At 40.5% G+C, this 23,697-nt stretch overlaps 1 protein-coding gene across 1 annotated transcript in view; it reads right to left on the bottom strand.

Moving 5' to 3' along the window:
• Nucleotides 1-305: 305 nt before the first annotated feature.
• LOC126203514 (uncharacterized) overlaps nucleotides 306-23,697 on the bottom strand; it is a 73,673-nt gene continuing 50,281 nt past the window's right edge. Inside the window, exons 6-8 of the mRNA XM_049937839.1 lie at nucleotides 21,566-21,673; nucleotides 7,017-7,134; nucleotides 306-1,204 (exon numbers count right to left, since the gene is read on the bottom strand). Coding sequence (XP_049793796.1) covers nucleotides 7,017-7,134; nucleotides 21,566-21,673 — 226 coding nt within the window. The 3' untranslated portion in view covers nucleotides 306-1,204. The remainder of the gene's footprint in view (nucleotides 1,205-7,016; nucleotides 7,135-21,565; nucleotides 21,674-23,697) is intronic.

Below are 23,697 nucleotides of genomic sequence, written 5' to 3' on the forward strand. Positions count from 1 at the left end.
ACATGTGTACCAAGCATAGGATTGTCAGAAGCCTTAATGCATCATGAGAGTTACTGATATGGCAATACTCTGACCCAGAGGAAAGAATGCTGGTCGTAGTGGACTGAAGTAATTCAGGCACTGGCTTTCAGCCATGGACCAAATCCATATACTTTCATGCCTGCATCTTACTACACAAAGTTTAGGGGTTTGCTGGAATTTAGGAATAAAAGATAGGTTAGTAGAGTTAAAAATGATATCACACACATTGCAGAACTGTCAGACAGATTAACAAGACTTTTATCAAAAATAAACAAAAGACAAACTATGGAAATCATTCAAGTCTATTTACTAACATGATCACCAGATACAGATCAAGAAAAAGAATATCAATCTCAGCTGTAAGCTAAGAATTATTTCTGGACATTTCCTGTGATATGTTTCCCCTGATACAGTATTTGGAAAGACCTTCCCATTCCTTCACTACCTGTATGTCCTAACTTTTATTTTTACTGATCTCTCTTCTCTCATAAATACTGATCTTGAAATTAATTTCAGCATTTCTCTAATAGGTATTTGTAATAATGTACAGTGGTTTGACTTTGGACACAAATAAAACTTTTAAAGTACAGAGAGAAAGTTTTTTCTGCATAAGCCTATATGTGATTTTTTTTAATACATTACAAGCACAGTTTCAGTCATTGCACAGAAAAAGAAACTACAACACACATTAAACTAATATATGAAGTTTATATATTGAAAGCAACTAGATTAATGTAGAACCAACAAGTCTTTTGAATGACAGTTTCTGTTTCTGTAGACACAGTTAAATTTTTCAACTAGAAATAGAGCACAACAAAAATCACTATCAGGAATATTCTGATGTTGCAGTGAGACAATTGATATTGTCTCACAATTACATTGGAAAATCTTTTAAGTTTTCACAGGTTGATTGGTATCCATACAATCTATGAGGCTGGAAAATCAGGATCTGAATATTAAATCGCAAGGTGGCAACAAAACTGAACAGCCAGGTATATTCCTTATTGTATATTGTCCTAGTATTAAGGATAGCAATGTCACAATGTTTATTCATGGGTCTTTTAAAATGGTCGGTCAATAAATCTTTATACCCATGAATTTTTTATATCCATATTTTCAATTTCATAGTGGTTTTATTGATCTGCACTGTATGCTTCACTGTTTTTGCATAGATGATAGAAATCTGGAACATGAAACATTCTAATTATGATTTCAGTTATTTGGATTAATGAATTCTCTAGAATTAATTATTTCATAATGGTCTGCCTACTTGACCCATGAGATATTCTGAAAGTATATTTTATAGTTAAAGTGCAAGGTGAAGCAGCTAAGACAGCTCACCTCAAATGGCTTAGAATGATATGTGTATTTTTATACATGTCTAGCAGTAACACTGGCAAGTCCTCTCTAAGTAAATAATAGCTAGTAACTCTGCCTCGTAATTTTACACTTTTCTTGAGGGAACTTTCCTTTTGTTACAATAAATGTGTTGTGTGATTTTTGCTAAGTTACAGCAAACTGTTGCAGATTTTCTGATCCATGCAAGTAATTTTTACTGTTTTTAGTTGCTGAATTATGATTCCAACTTTTAAAATTAAACTATATACTTGAGTGACATACAGATCAGATGGAATTTGATCTGATATGCTGCCAGGAGAAGAGGTCCAACGATTTTTTGTTGCTCTGCTAATCCAAATTCAAACCAACAGTAACTCTGGTATGGTTCAAATACTTATTACACTGACAGGGCAGAGGAGGGGTGGGGGAGAATAGAAAACAACTTTAGAGGTTTCCAATTCTCTCAAGATTTATTGTGACAACATAATTGGACATAGAGAACATAAAATGATTTACAGATCAATAGCACAAGTGGTTCTGTGGTACCAGTTATCGACCCATGCTGAAAATATCCATATCAGTAAGTGGTGTAGGCTCCTTGGGTGGAAACGCAGGTGCTGACTCTGACATCCAGGTGATTGTACAGCTGGCAGATACTGTCATGGGATGTGTTACGTCATGCCTGCTTGACCTGTTCACATAGTTCTGTAAGAGTTGTTGACTGACAAGTTGCACCAGTCACTTCTTGTTCCATCATAGCCCATATCTGATTGATTGGAGACAAGTCCAGATATCGTGCTGTCCAGATGCAGAGTACATTGAGTGTCATGGGCAGTATGTATGGGAGCATCACCTTTCTGTTGGAGTAACAACAAAAAAACAGGTCCAACAACATTCTGCACACACCAAGCACTGGTTAGTGTCCCCTTCACAAACACAAAAGATAAATGAGAGTTGTACCATTTTGCAACCCAGACCACAAGGCCAATATGCCTTGGATGAATTCACTCTACAAGACAGTGCTCACCAGGTCTACATTGTACATACATACAACCATCACTTGCATGCAGGCAGAATCTGCTTTCAGCACTGAAGACCACGTTGTGCCATTCCGGTCTCCCAAGTGATCTTCTGATGGCACCAGTTGAGCTTAGCAAGGCATGAGTGGAAGGTGAGCTAGGTGTGTGTGTACCTGTAGCCCCACTGCTAAAAACTAGTTTGCAGCAGTTCATATTGACACATCTGGCCTGCCAACACTTTTGTCTGTGCTGTGGTAGCTGTACAGTCTGCCAAATGTAAATTTTTTCCCCCTAGCAGTGTATTATGACTGTTATAGCAAGTGTTCAAAATGATTATATTGAGCACTGACACAGGATATAAAGCGTTTCTGGAGAGATGATTTTACACAGTGATTTCCATTAGAACTTCCCATAGTAAAGGCCAATGTTATAAGGCATTTTATAGCTTTGGGTGTCATTGTTGTTTCCTCTTATTTTAACTTTCCCCATAGGTAAAAGTCCAAAGCTTGGTGAGCAATCAAAGTATTTTGTGTTTTCTGAATGACCAATCAAACTAAATCCAAATGTTCTGCCAAGAATAAGTGTAATTACCTGTGCAGAATGTATGGGACAGCCATGATGTTGGTACTACATGGAATGCCGTTAAGTCCACTGAGGTGTCTTCCAATAACTGCAGTAGCTTAACAGTTAGGAATTGTAGATAGTTTTGCATGTTCAGAGTCACAAAAAGAAAACAAGGACCAAAGGGCAATTCTTGAAAAGCCTGCACAATATGCTGACAGACAAAGGTTGTTTTGTGCACTCCTCTCACCTCATGTGGATTTTATCCTGGCAGTAGAGTATATTTACCTATTGATTTGCCTGTGGTTGGTAAATGATGCTTCATCCACAAAAAAATATTGCATATAAATGCTGCATCACTTTGCAGTTTTTTTAGCCACAAGTCAGAGAACTGTAACTGATTTTGAAAGTCATTTCCACGAAACTGTAATAGATATGTAAGAGATGAACTGCACTGGAATGTAGTATTTATAGAACACTCCTTTGGCTGATCCCACTTGCACACTGAAGTTGCCTTGTAGTGGCATATGGACTTTGTATTACTACTGCTAAGACATTAGTTGCATTTCTCTTATCAGTTGTTCTTTTGTCTTTATGTATTTTATGTTTTGCACTGCCAGTTTGCTGAGACATATTTTATAAATTTTGTGAGGACAGCTCATGAGAGCTTGGCATGATCAGGATACCTTTCAGCTTATAAACCTGATAGTGAGGTGACTTTTACTATAAATGAAAACTATATCCATCTCTTTGATTTTTGTACATACTTTTAAAATCTGAATAGCTTCAGGAGCAAATTTTCTGGTTACTGTAACAGCACTGCACAGACTGATGGGCAGCAAGCAGACTTGCAAACACACGAACCATACCTTTGTCACATGCTTGCCCTATATTAGGTACAGTCAAGCAGGTATTTGTGAGACCTCTCATGATGTCAACAGCAGTTTGCAACAACTGTTACCTCAGTACTATTTGATCAAGTTCAACACCTGTCACACTGCTGAAGTCCCCTCTGAAGGTTCTTTCCCATGCCAGAGGAATAAGTATATAGTCTTATTAAAAAAAATCAGTGTCTTAATGTGGCAGCTATTAACAATAAAAATTACTTACTGACTCATGAACTACAATAGGATTCGCATAGGTTGAGACACGGATGGATATTAGATTGTTGCTAGTTCAAAGCAACAGTTGCAGTACCTTGTTTTGGTAAGAGCATATGATTTGTATCATGGCAGTAATTAGTGGAGGGCATTCATGATCACAAGTCAGTTATAATGGAAATTACAGGGGCAGGTAAAGGTTTTGTGACAACAGAAAAGAAATTATATTACCATTACAATTTAACAAAAGTAGCAGAGCTGCAGGTCTTTCAAATAGAAAATGGCAGAGAGAGTGAATAGAAACTGGAACAACAATATATGACAAGTGGAGACAGTTTAGAGTGTTCATGAGGAGGATTCAGGAACAGAAAGGACAAAAAAAGGCAAGAGGAGGACATGAACTGCATACTATAACAGAAACATAACAAGATTAAAAAGTAGATGCAGGACAGTGCACAATAAGATACAAAAAAAGGTTTGAGAAAATGGTTTACTTAAGACAAATAAGCAATGTGAGGAGCAAAAGATAATTTAATGTCACATATGGTAGAAAAAGATAGAAAGACACAGGGAGGGTTTATGATTATGTAGGATATGTAAAAGAAACTAATAATGTTCCATCTGTGGAGGAAGGAAGACAGATCCAGTCACATCTGCAAGGAAAAACCTTTAGTTATTGGTCTAGAAAGATGGTGGGTAGTATGTGGTGTGTGAACCAGACATTAGTAGAGGAACGAGTTGGGCATGTAACATGAAATGTTTCTGGGAAATTACAGATGCAGATGAAGGAAATCATGAAAATACTTAGAAACAGCAGGACTAGAAAGGCATGTGGACCAGACAATATCTCTCTGACCTCCTGAGAAAGCTTGATTTGGCAGTTAATGCAATACCTGGCATAATTGTTCAGACTGTTCAGATTAAGCTTACAGAGAGGGGAGGTGCCATACCACTGGCAAAAAGCCATACTATATAGAACACAACACAATGGCTTAAGGGAACCCATCACAGTTTTAAGGACACAGCACTCTTCTGAATCATAATTTGTAGGTTTTGCTGGTGATGCAGCAGACACGTTAGATGAGATAAGGCAACTGGACTGCATCACTAGCATTTGAGAGAAAGGCATTTGAGAGAAAGTCTATCATGAGTTTTCATTGCACAAATTACAAACTGCTGGAGTAGAAGACAAATTTAGTAGCTTAGATACAAGCATTTCAGCAGGGCATAACCCAGAGGATATACTAAGACCCATGTAATTTGTAAAATATTTATAAATTATGTAGGCATAAGGATCCACTGCAATATTAGGAGGTTTTCACATGAATTGATAGAATAGCTCACAATAAAGACAATTATGGTTTGTGAGACTTTCCAGGAAGACCTTGCAACAACAGAGAAGTGGATAAACATAAATGGAATGATCAACAATGTACACAAGTGCCAAATGGTCATTTCATGCTCCAGAAAATCCAGGACAGCACTTGAGTATAAGTTGCGGGAAGAGATAATTTAAATGTCAACTAATTTAAAATATATAGGAGTGAAATCTGGCAGAACAATACATATGGATGTTCCTGTGACAGGGGTAGTTTGCGAGGTAAATAAGGTCCTCTTCCACAAGATGAGAATTTTGAAGGGCTTCAAGCAAGATGAATAAAGAGACATTGTTCTATGGCAAGGCTTCAGCTGGAGTATTCCAGTTCTGTATGGGACACATACCAGTCATATCTGACATCATACCTGGAAGGCATACAAAGAAATGCAGCAAGATTTGTTCAGGAGTTTTTCAACAAATCTAATAATGTCACTGTCCTGACAAGGGAGCTGAAATAGAAATAATTGGAAAGCCAGAGAAAAAAATCACTGATCACGTAACATGTTTAGGTCCATTGCAGGTTGTAGTGCGTTGGCTAGTACTAAGAGTAAGCTGAACGTGGAGAAATAGAGGAGAAGTCAGAGTTTAGATCATTCCCATATTTTAAAAAAAAGTACTACAGTGCTTAAAGTCTGAGAGCCAGTTTTCTTTCATAGGTAAATGGAAACAGGAGTGGAACAGTTGACTGAGAAACATCTTATATCCCAAGCCTAAGACACTGCAGTGTTTCAGGAAAAGACTGAAATAGGGCATACTGAGAGATTAAATGAAATTCAGTGATTGTAAATATAACTAAAATGTATATTGCCACAGAAACATGAATGCTTTATTGCAGTATGATGTATTTCTAATAAATTAAGAACTAGTGAATATATTGTGTTGTGGTTGTCACTAAGCTATACATAGCTGGAGTCACAAATGATGGCTGTCAAGTTTAGTTTTGTTCTGCACACCTGCATCATGCATTCTCTGACAACCAGATAGTGTTCAGTAGTATTCTGAGTGTTCTGTTATGGATGTCTTAGCCAGTGTCAGCATTAAACATGATCATAGTGAATTATTTAGTGAATTGTTATTCCATTTGTTGCAAGCTGTCATCACTGATGCTGTTAAGTGACAAATTCTACACAAGCAAGCAAGAAACATAATTAGCAGGATACATACTTTCTTTGAGTATGAAACAAATCCAAAATTAGTTCCTTGGTTGTGGCCTCTGTCACCACTTGCTTAAAACCTCGATCCTCAAGCAAAGTGTTTGCTACTCACTGCTTTTTGATGCTTACACGTCCATTTGGGGTGGCCTGTTTTAGCTGCCTTACCTTGTATGCTTCACTACTCATTCACACATAAACTAGGAAAGTGAAACTTGAATCAACTGTACTTAAAGAAATACAGCAACAAGCCACTTTTGTTCAAGTACTTTAATCCACAGTCACTAGCCATCGTTATCATGTATAAACCGATACCAGTCAGCTTTATTTTTATGCAAACCAGTTACATCCACCTCATAATCATATGCACTTTTAATTCAATTTGAGCATGTTTACAAATTTCGTATTACAAATTCTTCTGTTTGATTTGATTGAGGTTTGTTCTTACCTAGGCTCCAATTTTAAAGACAGCTTTAGCAATTAGTCCCTTCTTCAACTCTGAAAAAGCTTCCTTGTGCTGTTTCATTGAAAATACTTTTACTCCCAGCTTTTCATAATCCATATATCTGAAACAAGTTAAATATTTTAGTATCACACATGACATTTTCAGGTAATGTGGCTTCAAATAGGCGATTCACATTAGTACTGTCTTCTTTCTTCTCAGTTTCAATTATCTTTATCTATAGCTACATCCATATCCTGCAAACCACTGTGGGGTGCATAGCATATGGTACTTACCGCTTACCACATGTTAGGGTTTCCTCCCACTTCATTCATATATGGATCACAGTAAATATCACTGTTTTCAGTGCTCTGTACATATTGGAATTGGTATTATCTTTTCTTCACCGTCCCTACAAGAGCAATCTTTAGAATTCTGTTGTACACTTGTAGATTCTTCACTTGACACTGATTCTTTCCCAAGATAGATGGTGTCTCTCTGGAAGTGCCTTTCATTACAGTTTTCCCAGAATTTCTATGGCACACTCTCATGAGCCAAACAAACTGTCATCATTCTTGGCGCCCTTTATTTTATACACTTAATAACCCAATTAATCCTATTTGGTATGGCTCTCACATACTTCAGCAATATTTTATGGCATTCGATGCTCAACAGAATGTTCCTCCAGCACAAGATCACGGAAACCCCTTGCCCAAGTTTCTACTGCACAACATGGACCATGCGGCTGTCCAGTTCCGGGTTCCACACACATGGTCGCTCCCTCCTCAGAGTGGCCCACCATTTAATGTGTCCCCCTCTGTGCTGGATGAAGGGACACTCACTTCAACTGCACCAGGCCATGTATATGCCTACCCCTCCTGCCGCCCCATGCTCACCTCAGGTTACACACCAGCCGTGGTTCCGACCTGTCACTCAGTGCTCAATGACGATTTTGCACCTCTACTCGAGATTTCGTCTGCATTGGCCATTGATACTTCAGTGCCTGCCACACTGTGCCCATCATGTGGCTGTACAGATTTCCCACCTGCAAGGACTGGATATCACGTCTCACCTGCACAGCTAACGAACGTTCACAACACATCGCCCGCATCAGTGAACACCATGCAGAATCCTCATGCGATTCATGCCTGTCCTACAACCCCGCAACCACTGGTCCCTGGTCATCCTTCGCAGCTGCTGCTGTTACAACCGGACAACCCAGTGATGTGGTTTACCTTGGTGGACAACATGTTGGACATACATGGTAGTGTGGAAGACAGCACTCGTTTTGTGTGTCTAGTGAACCACCTTCATGACCACCCTGATCTCATCAGTGACTTGTTGCTGAACCCACCCAAGAGCAACAAATGTGCCTCTACCTGTGCATTACTCATTGAATGACTTTCTTGTCTGCCAGCTGATACGATTCACAACATTATTTATGACGAGACTTTAGGTGACAGAACCCCCTCACAGCTGTGGCGACACTTGCATGCGCAGGTGAGTACTGAGATCTTGCCAAACTTAGCGCTCTGGGCATTGTGGTCGGTGAAGCTGTCACGAGAACTACAATTACGTTTGCTCACACATACCGCAATGTCACTCAAGGTTAAACTGTGGCTGGCAGACCAGGCATACACCATTATTCGGCACCGCCACCTCCCTCCGAGCAGCACAGTGCTTATACCGCCAAGGTTGGTAATCCTGTAAATAAATTTCCATCATCGGGAGGTAGAGGTCAAGCACATGCATATAGCGGACAGCACACGGAACAGCAACAATCTAGCGGCCAAGACCGGGAATCGCGAGCAGGCCGGCACCAGCCTCTCCCCACCCCAACCGGGCTAGCACCTGCATGCCCCACCTTCCCCTCACCTGTCACTTCAGCTGGTGGGACGAGTACAGCTGACTCACACATATTCTGGTTCCACTCCACTTACAGGGATGCTTCTTGTAACTGCTGCCCGCCCTGCGCATTCCCAAAGCCCACACGTGGGCTGCAGTAGGCATCACGGTTCGTGGAAACATGCAAGGGCACCCACAGACGTTGCATTCTGTCAGATCCCCCACTTCATGAGGACGCCTGTATGCCTTGGATTTAGGTTAGCTGAACCATGTCATATCATCGGCTATGAAAGCCCTTGCCCAGGCACGATGCCTCGTATAGTACCTGTCAACGCCGCCACCCTCCAACACTGGTGACACACTGCATGGGACTCTGATGCCACCGCCCCCCCCCCCCCCCGACACCAGAGATGCACCTTGTGGAACTCTGTTGCTGGCGACGTGGACAGCCTCCCCTGAACATCAGGTTAGTGAGTCTCGTGTGCTACCGATTCCCATTCACGACAGCCCCTGAGTGAGTTCGCCAGCCCAGCTGAATGCTATCATGAATGGCACAACACACAAAATTGTCACAAGAGACGGGCCACCAATGTGTCATAAAGTGCGCCAATTGCTGCCACATTAACTACACCTCTATCAAGTAAACGGTCTTTGGGGACTCGTGGTTCTTTGGTTTGGTCTCGCGGACTGAGGTTACAATGTGCATGTTGTGAGTTTCTGTATTGTTTTTCTTGTGTTGTGTAATTATACAAACCCTAATAAAAGTGCCTGATCATAGTAAGTTGGAGTTTTCTGTGCATGGCCAGTTGCTATAGCCAGAAAACCTACAAACTCATAAGAAATTTACCAATGTAATTTCAGATCATAGTGGCTCACAAATACAAAGAAAATGTCATATGTCTCAAAACTTCTGATGACTTTCAGAAAAGAAACTAGGTCTGCCATAAGTTACACTGTGACAGCATTAAAAATGTAATACCACAATCCAAGAGCAAGGGATTACATGTGAAATTGGCAGTTAAAATTAACTACAGAGGGCACAGGATATTTAGAAAAGTTTCAGATGAAAATGGGGACTGTTGCTAACCATACCTTTTTTTATCAGCAGTTATTAGACTGTTGTCAAATCTCTGAGGACTAGCCCATGAATCACCCCCAGAGAGCAACAACCTCATGTGACAACAAATCAATTGGCAATGTGATCAGAGAATTAAAAAACAAAATCCTCTGGTGGCATCACTATTCAATTCAGTGTACTAAAATACTGTTCTACATTTATAATCAAAGTTATACGTCACATGTTTAGTGAGCATCTGAAACAAAATACTGTCCCCAACAGTTTTAAATAGCAGACAATATTTAAGCCACTATCTGAATTTACATCTGTATAATTACCCTGCAATTCATACTTAAGTGTTTGACAGAGGATTCATGGAATCAGTTTCAGACTATTTCTTGACCATTTCATTCTTACACAACATGTAGGAAAATGAACACCTAACTCTTTCGATTTGAACTCTGATTTCTCTTATTTTATTATGATTCCATTTCCCCCATATAGCTGGGAGTCAACAAAATACTTTGGCATTCAGAAGAGAAAAAATGCATTTGTTTTAATCCATGACAATCTCTCCCCTATTTTGCAATAAAATAAAATGAGCTGCATTTTTGCACTTATTTGATGTTGTCCATCAGCCATTTCTGGTAATGGTCCCATATCACACAAAAATCCTCCAGAAGAGGAGTCTGCAGCTCATGTTCTAACAGCTAGCATTGCTGCCTCAGGATCATGGGATCCCAGGTTTCATTCCCAGCTGGATCAGGGATTTTCTCCACCTGCGGACTGGGTATTTGTCTTGTCCTCATCATTTCATTGTCATACAGGAAAGTGGCATGACTGGATTGTGAGAAGATTTGAAATTTGTACAGATGCTGATAAACACACAGTTGAGCACCACACAAACTAAAAATCATAATCATCATCCAGAAGAGGGTGGACAAGCATAATGTGAAGGCAATTTCTTTAGTAGATTTGTTGCATCTTTTAAGTGCTCTGTCAATAAAACACAGTCTTCAGTTTGCTTCCCCACAATATTTTCTCTGTGTCGGTCCAGTTTATGTTTGTCATAATTGTAATACCTAGAGGTAGGGGTGTAAATATGGAAACCCAGCTCGTTTTTGCTGTATAAAAGAAATGTTTACTTCTCTTTCAGCTTCAAAAATTAGCCAAAGCTAATTCATAATAGCAATGAATGTAATATTATGAAACACAAAAAAGATATATGTTAAAAATTAAAAAAACATTTTCTGCTTAACAACGCATTAATTTTTCAAGAAGTTTGGGTAATGTGCAAACGACTTAAAATTGTGGGAAACTGACTACTTCAAACGAAAACTATTAAAAATGTTAGAAACTACACTCCTGGGAATGGAAAAAAGAACACATTGACACCGGTGTGTCAGACCCACCATACTTGCTCCGGACACTGCGAGAGGGCTGTACAAGCAATGATCACATGCACGGCACAGCGGACACACCAGGACCCGCGGTGTTGGCCGTCGAATGGCGCTAGCTGCGCAGCATTTGTGCACCGCCGCCGTCAGTGTCAGCCAGTTTGCCGTGGCATACGGAGCTCCATCGCAGTCTTTAACACTGGTAGCATGCCGCGACAGCGTGGACGTGAACCGTATGTGCAGTTGACGGACTTTGAGCGAGGGCGTATAGTGGGCATGCGGGAGGCCGGGTGGACGTACCGCCGAATTGCTCAACACGTGGGGCGTGAGGTCTCCACAGTACATCGATGTTGTCGCCAGTGGTCGGCGGAAGGTGCACATGCCCGTCGACCTGGGACTGGACCGCAGCGACGCACGGATGCACGCCAAGACCGTAGGATCCTACGCAGTGCCGTAGGGGACCGCACCGCCACTTCCCAGCAAATTAGGGACACTGTTGCTCCTGGGGTATCGGCGAGGACCATTCACAACCGTCTCCATGAAGCTGGGCTACGGTCCCGCACACCGTTAGGCCGTCTTCCGCTCACGCCCCAACATCGTGCAGCCCGCCTCCAGTGGTGTCGCGACAGGCGTGAATGGAGGGACGAATGGAGACGTGTCGTCTTCAGCGATGAGAGTCGCTTCTGCCTTGGTGCCAATGATGGTCGTATGCGTGTTTGGCGCCGTGCAGGTGAGCGCCACAATCAGGACTGCATACGACCGAGGCACACAGGGCCAACACCCGGCATCATGGTGTGGGGAGCGATCTCCTACACTGGCCGTACACCACTGGTGATCGTCGAGGGGACACTGAATAGTGCACGGTACATCCAAACCGTCATCGAACCCATCGTTCTACCATTCCTAGACCGGCAAGGGAACTTGCTGTTCCAACAGGACAATGCATGTCCGCATGTATCCCGTGCCACCCAACGTACTCTAGAAGGTGTAAGTCAACTACCCTGGCCAGCAAGATCTCCGGATCTGTCCCCCATTGAGCATGTTTGGGACTGGATGAAGCGTCGTCTCACGCGGTCTGCACGTCCAGCACGAACGCTGGTCCAACTGAAGCACCAGGTGGAAATGGCATGGCAAGCCGTTCCACAGGACTACATCCAGCATCTCTACGATCGTCTCCATGGGAGAATAGCAGCCTGCATTGCTGGGAAAGGTGGATGTACACTGTACTAGTGCCGACATTGTGCATGCTCTGTTGCCTGTGTCTATATGCCTGTGGTTCTGTCAGTGTGATCATGTGATGTATCGGACCCCAGGAATGTGTCAATAAAGTTTCCCCTTCCTGGGACAATGAATTCACGGTGTTCTTATTTCAATTTCCAGGAGTGTATTTTATTTTATATTAAATTTAAATTACACAAAAATATTTTTAAATGCAACTGTAATAGAAAAATGCTTCATAAATGAAGTTCACTTGCAAAAATCACATATGTAAATATCTCCTCCATTTCCAGCACACAAAGAGTGACTCCACTCCTCACACACTACACACTTAATCAACAATTCTCCTCAAATGTCTTTAGAAAATGCGCCTCCACAAAAAATACAAATGGCATCTTCTTCAGCAGGTTTTTCTTCCCCAACTGGGAGATCCAAATCTGATGCACCTGAAGAGACAGGTGGTGCATTTGGCTCTTCATTTGAATCCTCAGATAACTTAAACTGTTTTTTGCATGGTTTTCTAGGAGGAGCTTCATGTTTTTTCTTGCTTTTAGCAGGTGCCTTAGGAAGTTTCTGCTTACCCATCAGTAAGGAGTCTTCAAGGCATGTTTTATAATGCGAAGATGTCAAAACAGCTGATGAACCTGGCTTACAATCTCTGTTGGAAACCTTCTTCTTTAGAGGAGGAATTGACATGATATCTTGTGGAGACACATACATGTTTGATGAGGTATTTGACAATGATGTTGACCTTCTGCTTTCTCTTTGGCCATCTTCAATTGGGCTGTCAGTTGTCACAGGTCTGAATGCGTTCTGAGTGTCTTCTTGTCTGAGGTCATTACTTCCACCTGGAGATGCTGGATTCTCATCAGTTCGTCTCAGACTTCTGGACTCATCTAAAGCTGACATGGCAGCTATAAAGTCGATTTCTGCAAAAACAGTCCTGTCACATGGGAAAATTCCAATCTCCAAAAATCCTTTTGCAGCAATAGAGCCAGTCTGGCACTTTAGATAGACTTCCTAAACAACTCAGATATGTCATATGGTCCTAAGGGCCGGCTGCTGTGCCACAACCATTGGTGAACATACTCAGCATAATAGGTTCTTAGAGTGCCCATAAAGGTCTTATCAAGTGGCTGAGTTTTATGGGAGGTGTGAGATGGGATGCTCATGATTGTAACATGGTTCTCCCTTGCACCTTCTATACCTTTAAGGTTTCTGGCATGACTGTTTGCCTATCAAGAATTAACAACACAGGAGATTCTTTTGAGGGATGTGCCTTAGAAATGAAGTGATCAGACCACTCGGAGAAGAGCTCATTTTGAATCCAGCCTGAAGGATGGCATTTACCAATTGTTCCAGGTGGTGCTTCTTTCAGTAGAGTATCAGTCCAGTTCTTCCTGGGGAAGATGATCATTGGTGGTATGAAAGTACCGCCAGCACTCATACAGCATATGACTGTCAACAGGGATCCTCACTCTGCTGATGTGAGGGAACCTTCTTGACGTTTACCTTTCAGTCCAATTACATGTGGTATTCTGCTCTGGACAACAGAGAGCCCAGTCTTATCCGCATTGTACACACGATCAGTACTATAGGAGAGTTTACTGTACTCAGCTTCCAAAATGTCAAAAACCTTGTCTACAGCTTCTTTGTTGAACCCGTTTGCTCTCAAGAATCAGGTCCCCACAGGTTTGTGAATTGTGAGTTTATTTCTATGTCATCTAAGTAAAGGTCAAACCAAGCTCTACCTGGAGCATTTGAAGTAAATGGATGATTAATATTTTTTCCACTAGCCGATATGCCATTCTCTTGACATCTAATGTGGTAAGGCCATAGAACTGATTATCCATTTCAATGAGATACTGTACCAACTGTTCCTCAGTAGCATCAGGTAGTACAGGCTTACAGCCAAGTCTCCAAGAAACCCATTCTTCAGGTGACATATCACTATGCACAAACCTTTGAAGTGTCATCTGAGGTACACTGAAAGCTTTTACTGCTCTTCTTAACCCCATATGCTTTTCCCTTAAGGCTATTATAGCCTTAATCCTGTGTTCAGCATCCCACGTCTTCACGATAGCACTTGGTTTCTGATTATTTAGCTTTCGTGGCATCTAGAAACAGATGCAAAATGTATTGGAAGTAATGTATTTCATGTTATTATTGTGGAAAAGTTCCCACAATGCCATCATATGTATGCTTCCACATTACCTACACAATGGCCATTTTAAATTTCGGTAGATTGCATTAAGCAACTATCCATTGAAGGTCGACAAAGAGCTGCTGAAACCTTCTATGCATCTCCCTTTATAAGCTATCAGTCATAAAGAAAGATAACTACAAAGTATGTAGATAAATATAATACCAAAACTTGCCTCGAAAAAGATTTAGAAAATTTGTCAATGTAAATTTCATCACTGTCACAGCATCTGTTGCTCAATTGACTGCTAACCCTCTACCATGACAAGTAGGAACTATTGCAACAATTTCTGGGTGCCCCACTAGAGTGCAGCATTCTGCAGGCCAGATACTAGATGTTTCCACATTACCAACACACTTCCACATTTACACCCCTACCTCTAAGTATTTATATGAAACAACAGCCTTCAATTTTGTGTGATTTACCATGCAATCAAAACTTAATGGAATTTCTTCAGTACTCATATGGAGAACTTCACACTTTTTTATCATTTCCAGTCAGTTACCACTTTTTATACCATACAGGTATCTTGTCTAAAATCATTTTGCAATTTTGATATTCTGATGATTTTACAATATGCTAAATGGCAGCATCATCTGTAAAAATCTAAGGGGGCCACTCAAATTGTCTCCTAAATCATTTATATATATCAGGAACAGCAAAAGTCCTACAACATTTCCTTGGGGAATCCTATGTGCCAATATGGTTTCACTAGATCACTTCCTGTCAGTAGTTATGAACTGTGAGTTCTCTGATAGATCACGAATCCATTTGCCCAGCTGAGATGATGCTCTGTGGGCAAACAGTTTGATTGGAAGCTGTTTGTGAGTACCCATGTCAAAAGCATTATGGATATCTAGAAATGTGGAATCAATCTGAGATCCCCTGTCAATAGCACTAATTAACTCATGTAAATAAATACCCATTTGTATTTCACAAGAACAATATTTTCCAAATCCATTCTGGTTATGTGTCAATCGATTGCTTTCTTCAAGGTATTGGATAATGTTCAAACATGGTATATTTTACAATATCCCACTATAGTTTCAATGATATGGAGCAATAATTTAGCAGATTAAGAAGACGTGCTGAAAAATAATACCTCTGAATTTTTTGTGAAAATGCTTAAAGCTTTTGAAACATAGCAAATGTTATTAACATCCTACATCTGTATTATTCATGTTTACACATCTGCAGCCATCTGCCACCAGAGGGTTCTGAATTTTAGTGTGCAAAGTGATGGAATATAATGTAACCTTGTTGGTGCACGAGAAACAGCATACTGTAATCGAGTTTCAGATTCAAAGAGTTCATCCACACATGGAGCATCCTCTCCCTCAGCATAACAATTCCAGATCACACACAAGTGCTGCAACTATCTGCAATAATCTAATAATTAGTTTCTTCAAAATTCCAGTGTTTACAAAATTTTAAAAGTGCATAATATTAGAGTGTTCCACATATGGAATTAGGTTCTGTTTATCATAAAAAGATTTGGTAGAAGTTTCCATGAAGCTACCTTCTTAACTTTTTTTTTAAATTAATAAGTAAAACCCAATTTTTGTGCCAAAAACTGAGGTAATGAGTTGGATTAACTTACCTAAGTATGACAGTCCTGTATTTGATTTAAGTAATAATGTAACTGCACTGACTTTCATTGTGATATTGTAATTCAATAAAGATACAGAAATTAAGAAGAGACAGTTCAAGGAAAGCTATCTGTGCTGGCGTATGCCTTCACCAGCACACCTGTCGGTACTAGAAAACATTGTATAGCAAGTGCTAAACTAGGCACACATATGACAAGAGAAGACCAAAACACACCCCCAGACAACACACCGATAATGCCCCCTGGGCATTGTGCATATAGGCTGCTGCTGCCAATCGAGCTGTCTCAGTCTCTCAATCTCAGTACCTCAGTATGTTGCATCAGGACTCAGTTCTCATTGCACCTCAATACGTTGCACTGTGCTCTAGTCTCCCACAGTGATAGTCATCGCCTCATACCTTACCTAGGTGTGAGGGAACGGTAGTCACTGTATATACAGGGTGGAGAAAAATTGTGACATGAAATTTTGCCACATGCTACAATTGGCAACAGGATTGCCCTGTGCCAGATGCTTTAGACAACGCATGACTGTGAAGTCTTTGCCAGCCGGAGATCGCAATGTATCCAAGGTGGCATGCATGCTCTTGTGGTAGTATGTCAGCCTTCCGGCCTGGGCATGAATCCACCAGAGTCCTGACACATCTATTGTAGTTTCATGATAAGATGTACTGGGAACAAATCCATCAACAGCTGTTAGTTTTCGTACAGAAAGTCTTTTACAAGTTGTATTGGCCCTGAAAAGGGCCTTTTTTGTAGCTAGGACATTGTTTACTTAAAGCAGGTAGTCGAACTGGTGACCCTCTGACATGACACAAGCTTGGCAACATCGAACGGTGTTTTGCTGAACTCTTTCAAAGATTCCCGGCATTGCTCTGATGTGATTGGTGGCATGTTGAAAGTAATCCATTAATTCCTCTTCATTTCTAGGTGGTTTGCTTATGGGTGGGTGAACTAGAACCTTGAAGAATCCCCACAGGAAAAAGCCTGGTGGCGTGAGGTCTGGTGATCGTGGGGGCCATGTCCTAGGAGCACCTCTGCCAATTACCTGGCCATTCAAGAGTTCATTTAAATATCTACGCACAGCTTGACTGCTATGAGTGGGATACTGCAACCACGCATGTAGCTGTATGTCCAGGGGAAAATCTTCCAGCAGGCCAGGTAAAGTTTCTTGCAAAAAGTGAAGGTAATTTGCCTCAGTAAGTCAAGGGGGTAGATGCACCAGCCCAATCAGGTAATCACCCACAATGCCTGCCCAAATGTTGAGCAAAAATCATTCCTGGTGTTCATGGACATACATGACATGAGGATTTCCCCTTGTCCAGTAATGAACGTTTCAAGTGTTGTAAAGGCCATCCCAATGGAAGGTGCCCTCATCAGTAAACAACACAATGTCAGGGAAGTTGGGGTCTTGTGCAACATGTCACAGAAACCACTGGCAAAATCCTAGCCTGTGTTCATAGTCTGCCACGGGGTTTAGGTCTTGAACAGGGTGAAAACTAAATGATGCTGGCCATCATCCTTCAAAACCTCACAGACTGACCAATGAGTGATCCCCATGTCATGTCCAACTGCTCAAGTACTTGTTGTAGGTGCTTCCTTGAAGTGCTCAAGAACAGCCTCTTCAAATGCAGCATCCCATCGTGTTCGAGTTTGCCAAGTCACCGGTGAATTGCTGTAAGTGTTTGCAGGTGTCAGTGGTGTCCTGCTGGGTACTATTCCATTGAGCTTTCTGTGCATTACTGCCAGATAGTCCATAAACAAAAACCATATCTTATTGTACTTCAAATGAATACTCTACTGCCATTCTTACTATATGACTAAATTGCAGGTCACATGTGTGCGCTCCGAAGTGAAGCTTACATGTGAATGCCTCTGACATGAGGTGGAGACAAACAGCAAGGCCTATTTGACACGTGTGTGTATCACATTGTGGCAGTGACGAGGCGAGAGACATTTGTGTGTGTGAACCAACAACCATAGCACTGCCCGTCAACCAACGAATGGCAACTGGGCAATCCCACGGCCAATTGGAGCACATGGCATCAAGTTTCCATAGTATACAAATGGTGAGTTGTCGACCTACACAACACTGGTAATTTTGGTTCCTACTGGCATCAACTATCCAGAGTTAAAATTTCGTGAGACAATAATTATTTTTCTCCATCCTGTAGTTGTGATACACTAGGACAGTGAAATTTACTGTGTTGCACTCAAGAGACAGTGAATACTTAGATTTGTTTGATTTGTTTGACCTTAGCATCCAAGACAGTGTACTTTCAGTGACTGCTTTTAATCCGGATAACAGTGTCGCTAGTTTGCTCAAGGAATTTCCTGAACTCTTTTCTGAGGGACTTGTAAAAGCTAATAATTTTGTAATGCACATTACCATGAAAGACAATGCACAGCCTAAGTTTTTCCGGGCTTGGTCCATTACCATTGCTTTATGACACAAACTGGCCCATGAATTAAAAGAACTGCAAGATTATGGTGTGATTGTTCCAATACAAGCTAGTCAGTGAGCAAGTCCATTGGTTTTGATGCCAAAGCCTTCTGGTTGCATTCACATTTGTGTTGACTTCAAAACTACACTTCACACTTATCCATCTCAGGTAGTAAGCTAGAAGACACATTGCCAATTTGCGTACTCTTTCTCAGGCATTGTCAGAAGCAGGACTCAAGTGTTGTCTCAAAAAGTGTGATCACCCCCAGTCCAATGGTGAAGCAGAACACTACCCTTGCCGTGTGTTTAGCCTGCTCCCTTTGAGACTGTGCCTCTTGTTTGTACTTTACTGAGACACTCTAACCTAAAATCCACCCAGTCCACTGCACATAGTCTTTGCTACCCATGCAGCCACCTCATGTGTGTAGTAGACCCATGATCTATTAAGTGGATCCTGACACCTTTCCATTGTATGGCCCAAGTCAAGGAATCTCCAGCCTACATGGTTGCAGAACCATCTGAGCCTCTGATTTAGACCCTCCACTTAGCTCTGTACAAAAAATCCACAGTCAGTCCTGTCAATGATGCTACACATGGTGAGCTCTGCTTTCATCTTGCAAGCAAGTCTGGCTGTCATTACCACTTCTGATAGCCACTAGAAACTGGAGATAGTCTCTTCAGATCTGAAGTGACACACATAATTGGTATCAACTTAAGCCACCACCAGCAGTTGGCTGCACCCTGTGCTTTTTATGTCATTTTGTAGGATTTGTTCCACATCTGAGATGTCTGCCTCCAGTGTGGACTCTGTGTGCACACTGGATTTGTTCCTCTCCTTGGCAGACTTATTCCTAAGGGGCTCCATCAAGCACCTAACATTGAAGCCACCAACCATCAGTAATCCCACCCTCCGTAAATGTACAGATCTTACAGTCTGCTCAGAAACAGAGAAATTGGCTGCATCTGGCTCAGGATCTCTATTAGCCACAGGTAGCACCTGCAACAAAGTCTTTAACTGCCTGCTTGGCATTAAAGCAACATTCCACTCGACTCTGGGTTAGGGGTCAATCTCCATGCAGGCTGAAACCAGGAAATCCACAGCAGTGGAATGATTGGGGGACATGTGGGACATGCTGGACACCTTTTGGATCCCCATGTCTTGCTCTCCCACAGTGATACTCACTGGCAACAGCCTCAAGCTGCATGACCAAGGCAGCACAAAAAATATTTTGCAATGCGGAGACCTTTTGAGGGCATATAGCATGCATGGCATAGACACAATAGCTGTCCAAACCAGCCCCTATCCCAAAGAAAGAGAGTCAAATAAAATTGAATTTATAATTCCAACTACAGATTCAGCTGCCTATGAAATTTTGAACTTATTGACAATAATCTCAGACAAAATGTATCATCAATTAAAAAGACATAAAAATTAAACAGTCAGTTTGTAAAATTATATTAATTTTCCCCAGCCAATGAGTACCACCAATGGATAGCCTACGTAGAGGACCATCAAATGGAAGGGCAAAATAATTTCAACATTCACAATTTGTTTCATACAGAAAATCCTCTAGATGGCAAATTTCCTTAGAAGTTCATAACCGATTTATATTAATTTAAGGTGACTGCATGCAGTACTGTCAGCATACCAGTTTCTACCTCATTTGGGGAATTTGCATCAAAACAGGTGTCCCAACCTGTGAGACAAAGAGACTGAGTCACCTGCCGAGGCAACGCTGCACCAACAGTTTGTTTTCTTCCTCTGTCATGTTGACTGTAAAGACTTACTTGTTAACTATGGACATGCACTATGGCGTGGCATCCAAGTTCACAAACAGCACTAAGGGCCACTCTCGAAGTCAATTCAGTTGCTGATTTGGACAAATACACAATATAGGAAGGAGGGTGTGGCATTTACAGCCATTCTAGTATGTAAGTGTTGCCTTCCACCATCCAGGGAGCAGCATTGTAATGGGACCATCTGGTGTGATCAGCATGTTTCTTGTTAGGAAATGTGCAGCTCTTAAAATGATTGATTTTGTGTGATCATGCCATTTTTCACCACAAGAATTTGGAATGGCAATTCCACTGATCACAATGTGGTATGTTCTGCTGTTTGGATCCTGCCTCTGTGCCTATAACACAAAAATTATGGCATGGCTAGCAACTCTCAGTTTGTTGGTTTGTTTCAGTGAAACAGTCCTCACTCTCTCTGGGGACTGGACCTATTCTTGATTAGATTTTCATTGTGTGTGATGTGTTGTTTTAGTCTCATTCCTGGCCCACAGCATGGTGACATCTTGCCAAGTTGTCCAAAACTGTTCCTATAAAATACTATGACTGGTTACCTTGCATTTGTCTTTCTTCTTGCAATGTACTGTATTATTCAGATTTAATTGCTCTTACTGGCTATTATTGATCTGTAGGTTTCCCCCTGCCCCCTTTTTTTTAGTTAATCAATCAGGCACTGAAAAACACCTGCCAAGTGAAGTGGTCCAGGGATAGCAGACTTTCAAGTGAGTGTTACTACCTGTGTGATAAGGAAATGTTGATAGGTAGTGATTTCCGCAGTTTTGTTCATATCACTCATAATCTACAGATCAGACACTACAATCAGACATTACAATTTTACTGTATTTGGACTACAGGTATCCTTTCCTTTGGAGCAGGTTTTCATCTAGTATTTGTAAGATGCTGTTCATTGACAAACAAAACAAAATAATAAAAATATCACATTTGAAAAGGAGTATGCTAAAACATTCTACTAAAAGTTGTAAGCATTTTACCTTGCACCCATGGATTCTAGAAAGCCCAGTGCCTTCGGAAAGCTAAATGGGTTGATCTTCACTGCAAAAATTGTGATTTCATTCTTGTACAAGAGGTATGGTGATACACTGAAAGCAGAAGAAAAGGATGCACATCAAAACTTCACTGTGTTACTCTGTGATAACTTTAGTGTCAAACGTACATACTCAAGTGGCAAGTATTACTAACACTGACTCGTCAGCTTTTCTATAACTTAGTAAGCCATCCCACAAAATTATAGATGTTTTTGAAAAACATTTTCATATTTGAAGGTTGTTTCATCATATTTACAGGCATTGCTAGCATCATTCTTTCACAGTTAGGTAGTTTCATGGTCTTTTTACAATTTTCGTCCAATAATGTGGTTACAGTATTTCAGAACATTAAAATGTGAACAATTTAATTGTCATGTAGTATCTGTGATTAGTGGTCACTTTACCTGTGTAATACCTTTGGTCAATCAGTCATTTTTCATTCATGTGTTGAGCAGCAATTCTTCTGGAAACAGCAGTTAACTAAATTTTAAATGAATGTTATTACTTGTCAGATTGGTTTCCAGGTAAAGTGTCATTCCTGGTTATTACAACCAGTTATGGGCCCAGACACAGTGGATCCAGGTGTTATGGTGTACCAATAAAACCAGTAGCATGTGAAATACAGTGTACCAATTACATATCCTACTATGATGGTGCAGGTAATGGAAAAAAATATAACATACCTTTGTTTGATGGCACAAACTTCAGCAATTGAAAACTCAGGCTGAAAACTCTCATAAGTAAACTTAAGTTACTATTTTTCTTTTCAAAAGGCAGTAAAAGGAAATTTTGGATCTTCCTCGAGATGACACAGCTGGACTACAAGCACAGAAGGAGAACTGATGAAAGAACACCACAACAAGAACAGAGAAAGTAACTCATAAATAATCTATTGAATCTTGGACAGCTACTCAGAGTATATCAATGACATGGAGACTATCTATTATTTGCAAAATTCACTAACAAAAATTTTGAGCAGAAAATTATGATGAATCAACATTTTGTGACAGTATGTAAAATGTTGTTAACAATGAATTTCAACATAAAAGAAGATGTCCTTGAAATCATTAACTGCAAACTTCTGTTAGCTGAGAAGTTTTGAGAAACTGATGTTGAAAACACTGTTTTTGGAAAAGTATTTCAAATAAAAATAAAATACAATGATTATGAAACAGCTTCTTGCCAGAGGAACTTAAAAATGGCTGATGATCACATTGTGGTCAGAAATTCACTGTGTTTTGAAACTATGAAAAAATTACAGCTGCAGCTCACAGAAAAGACGCAGGATTGTATGCTTTCATGTTCAAATGAATGAATGCAATGTTGAGTGTTTGTCTTTCATTAGTGACAAAATCTCATTGCATAAATACTTCAAGAATATAGAGAAATATTGTTTGCTAATACATGGACAGGGAAAGGCCAAGGTTTCAAATCCTTTAAATATATGTTTGGGCTGCCTAAAAGATAAGTAGACTCATTTATCTCACATTCAGTCTCTTTTTCCCACTAAAAACCATTTCAATTGGTACCTAGTATTGCATATGGGCCTCTAACATTTGTGGCTTTAGATGTAAAGAAATATATAGTGGCTTTTGTTGATGATTATACTCACTTTAGAGCAGCTCATACTCTTCAAAGCCAGAAATTTTTCATTACTGCTCATTTTAACATTAAAATCAGCAGATGTAAATGTGGTGATGGTGGAAAATGTATTTAAAATAAAATGAAAACATTCTTCAAAGAAAATTTCATACAGTTTGATTTTAGGATGGTACACATACCTCTGTTACCATTAAGTCATATTATAATTGAAAATGGTTGCATCATGATTATTACAGGCACACTTGGAAAGCAGTTTTTTGTAAAAAGATATAATGGCACAAGTTTTATCATTAATTATGCCCCTGCTTCAGGTTTGGATGGAGAAATTGCAGAAACACTATGTTCCGTTTGGAAATCAAATTAAGAAAAATTACTTACTTTTGTGTAAAATACATATTTGCAGATTCCTAAGAAATTAATCACAAACATGTCTGAAATGAAATCATTGAAATGTTTCATGACTGATCATTGTCCAA

This window comes from Schistocerca nitens, chromosome 9, assembly GCF_023898315.1.
Source record: "Schistocerca nitens isolate TAMUIC-IGC-003100 chromosome 9, iqSchNite1.1, whole genome shotgun sequence".
Lineage (NCBI taxonomy): Eukaryota > Metazoa > Arthropoda > Insecta > Orthoptera > Acrididae > Schistocerca > Schistocerca nitens.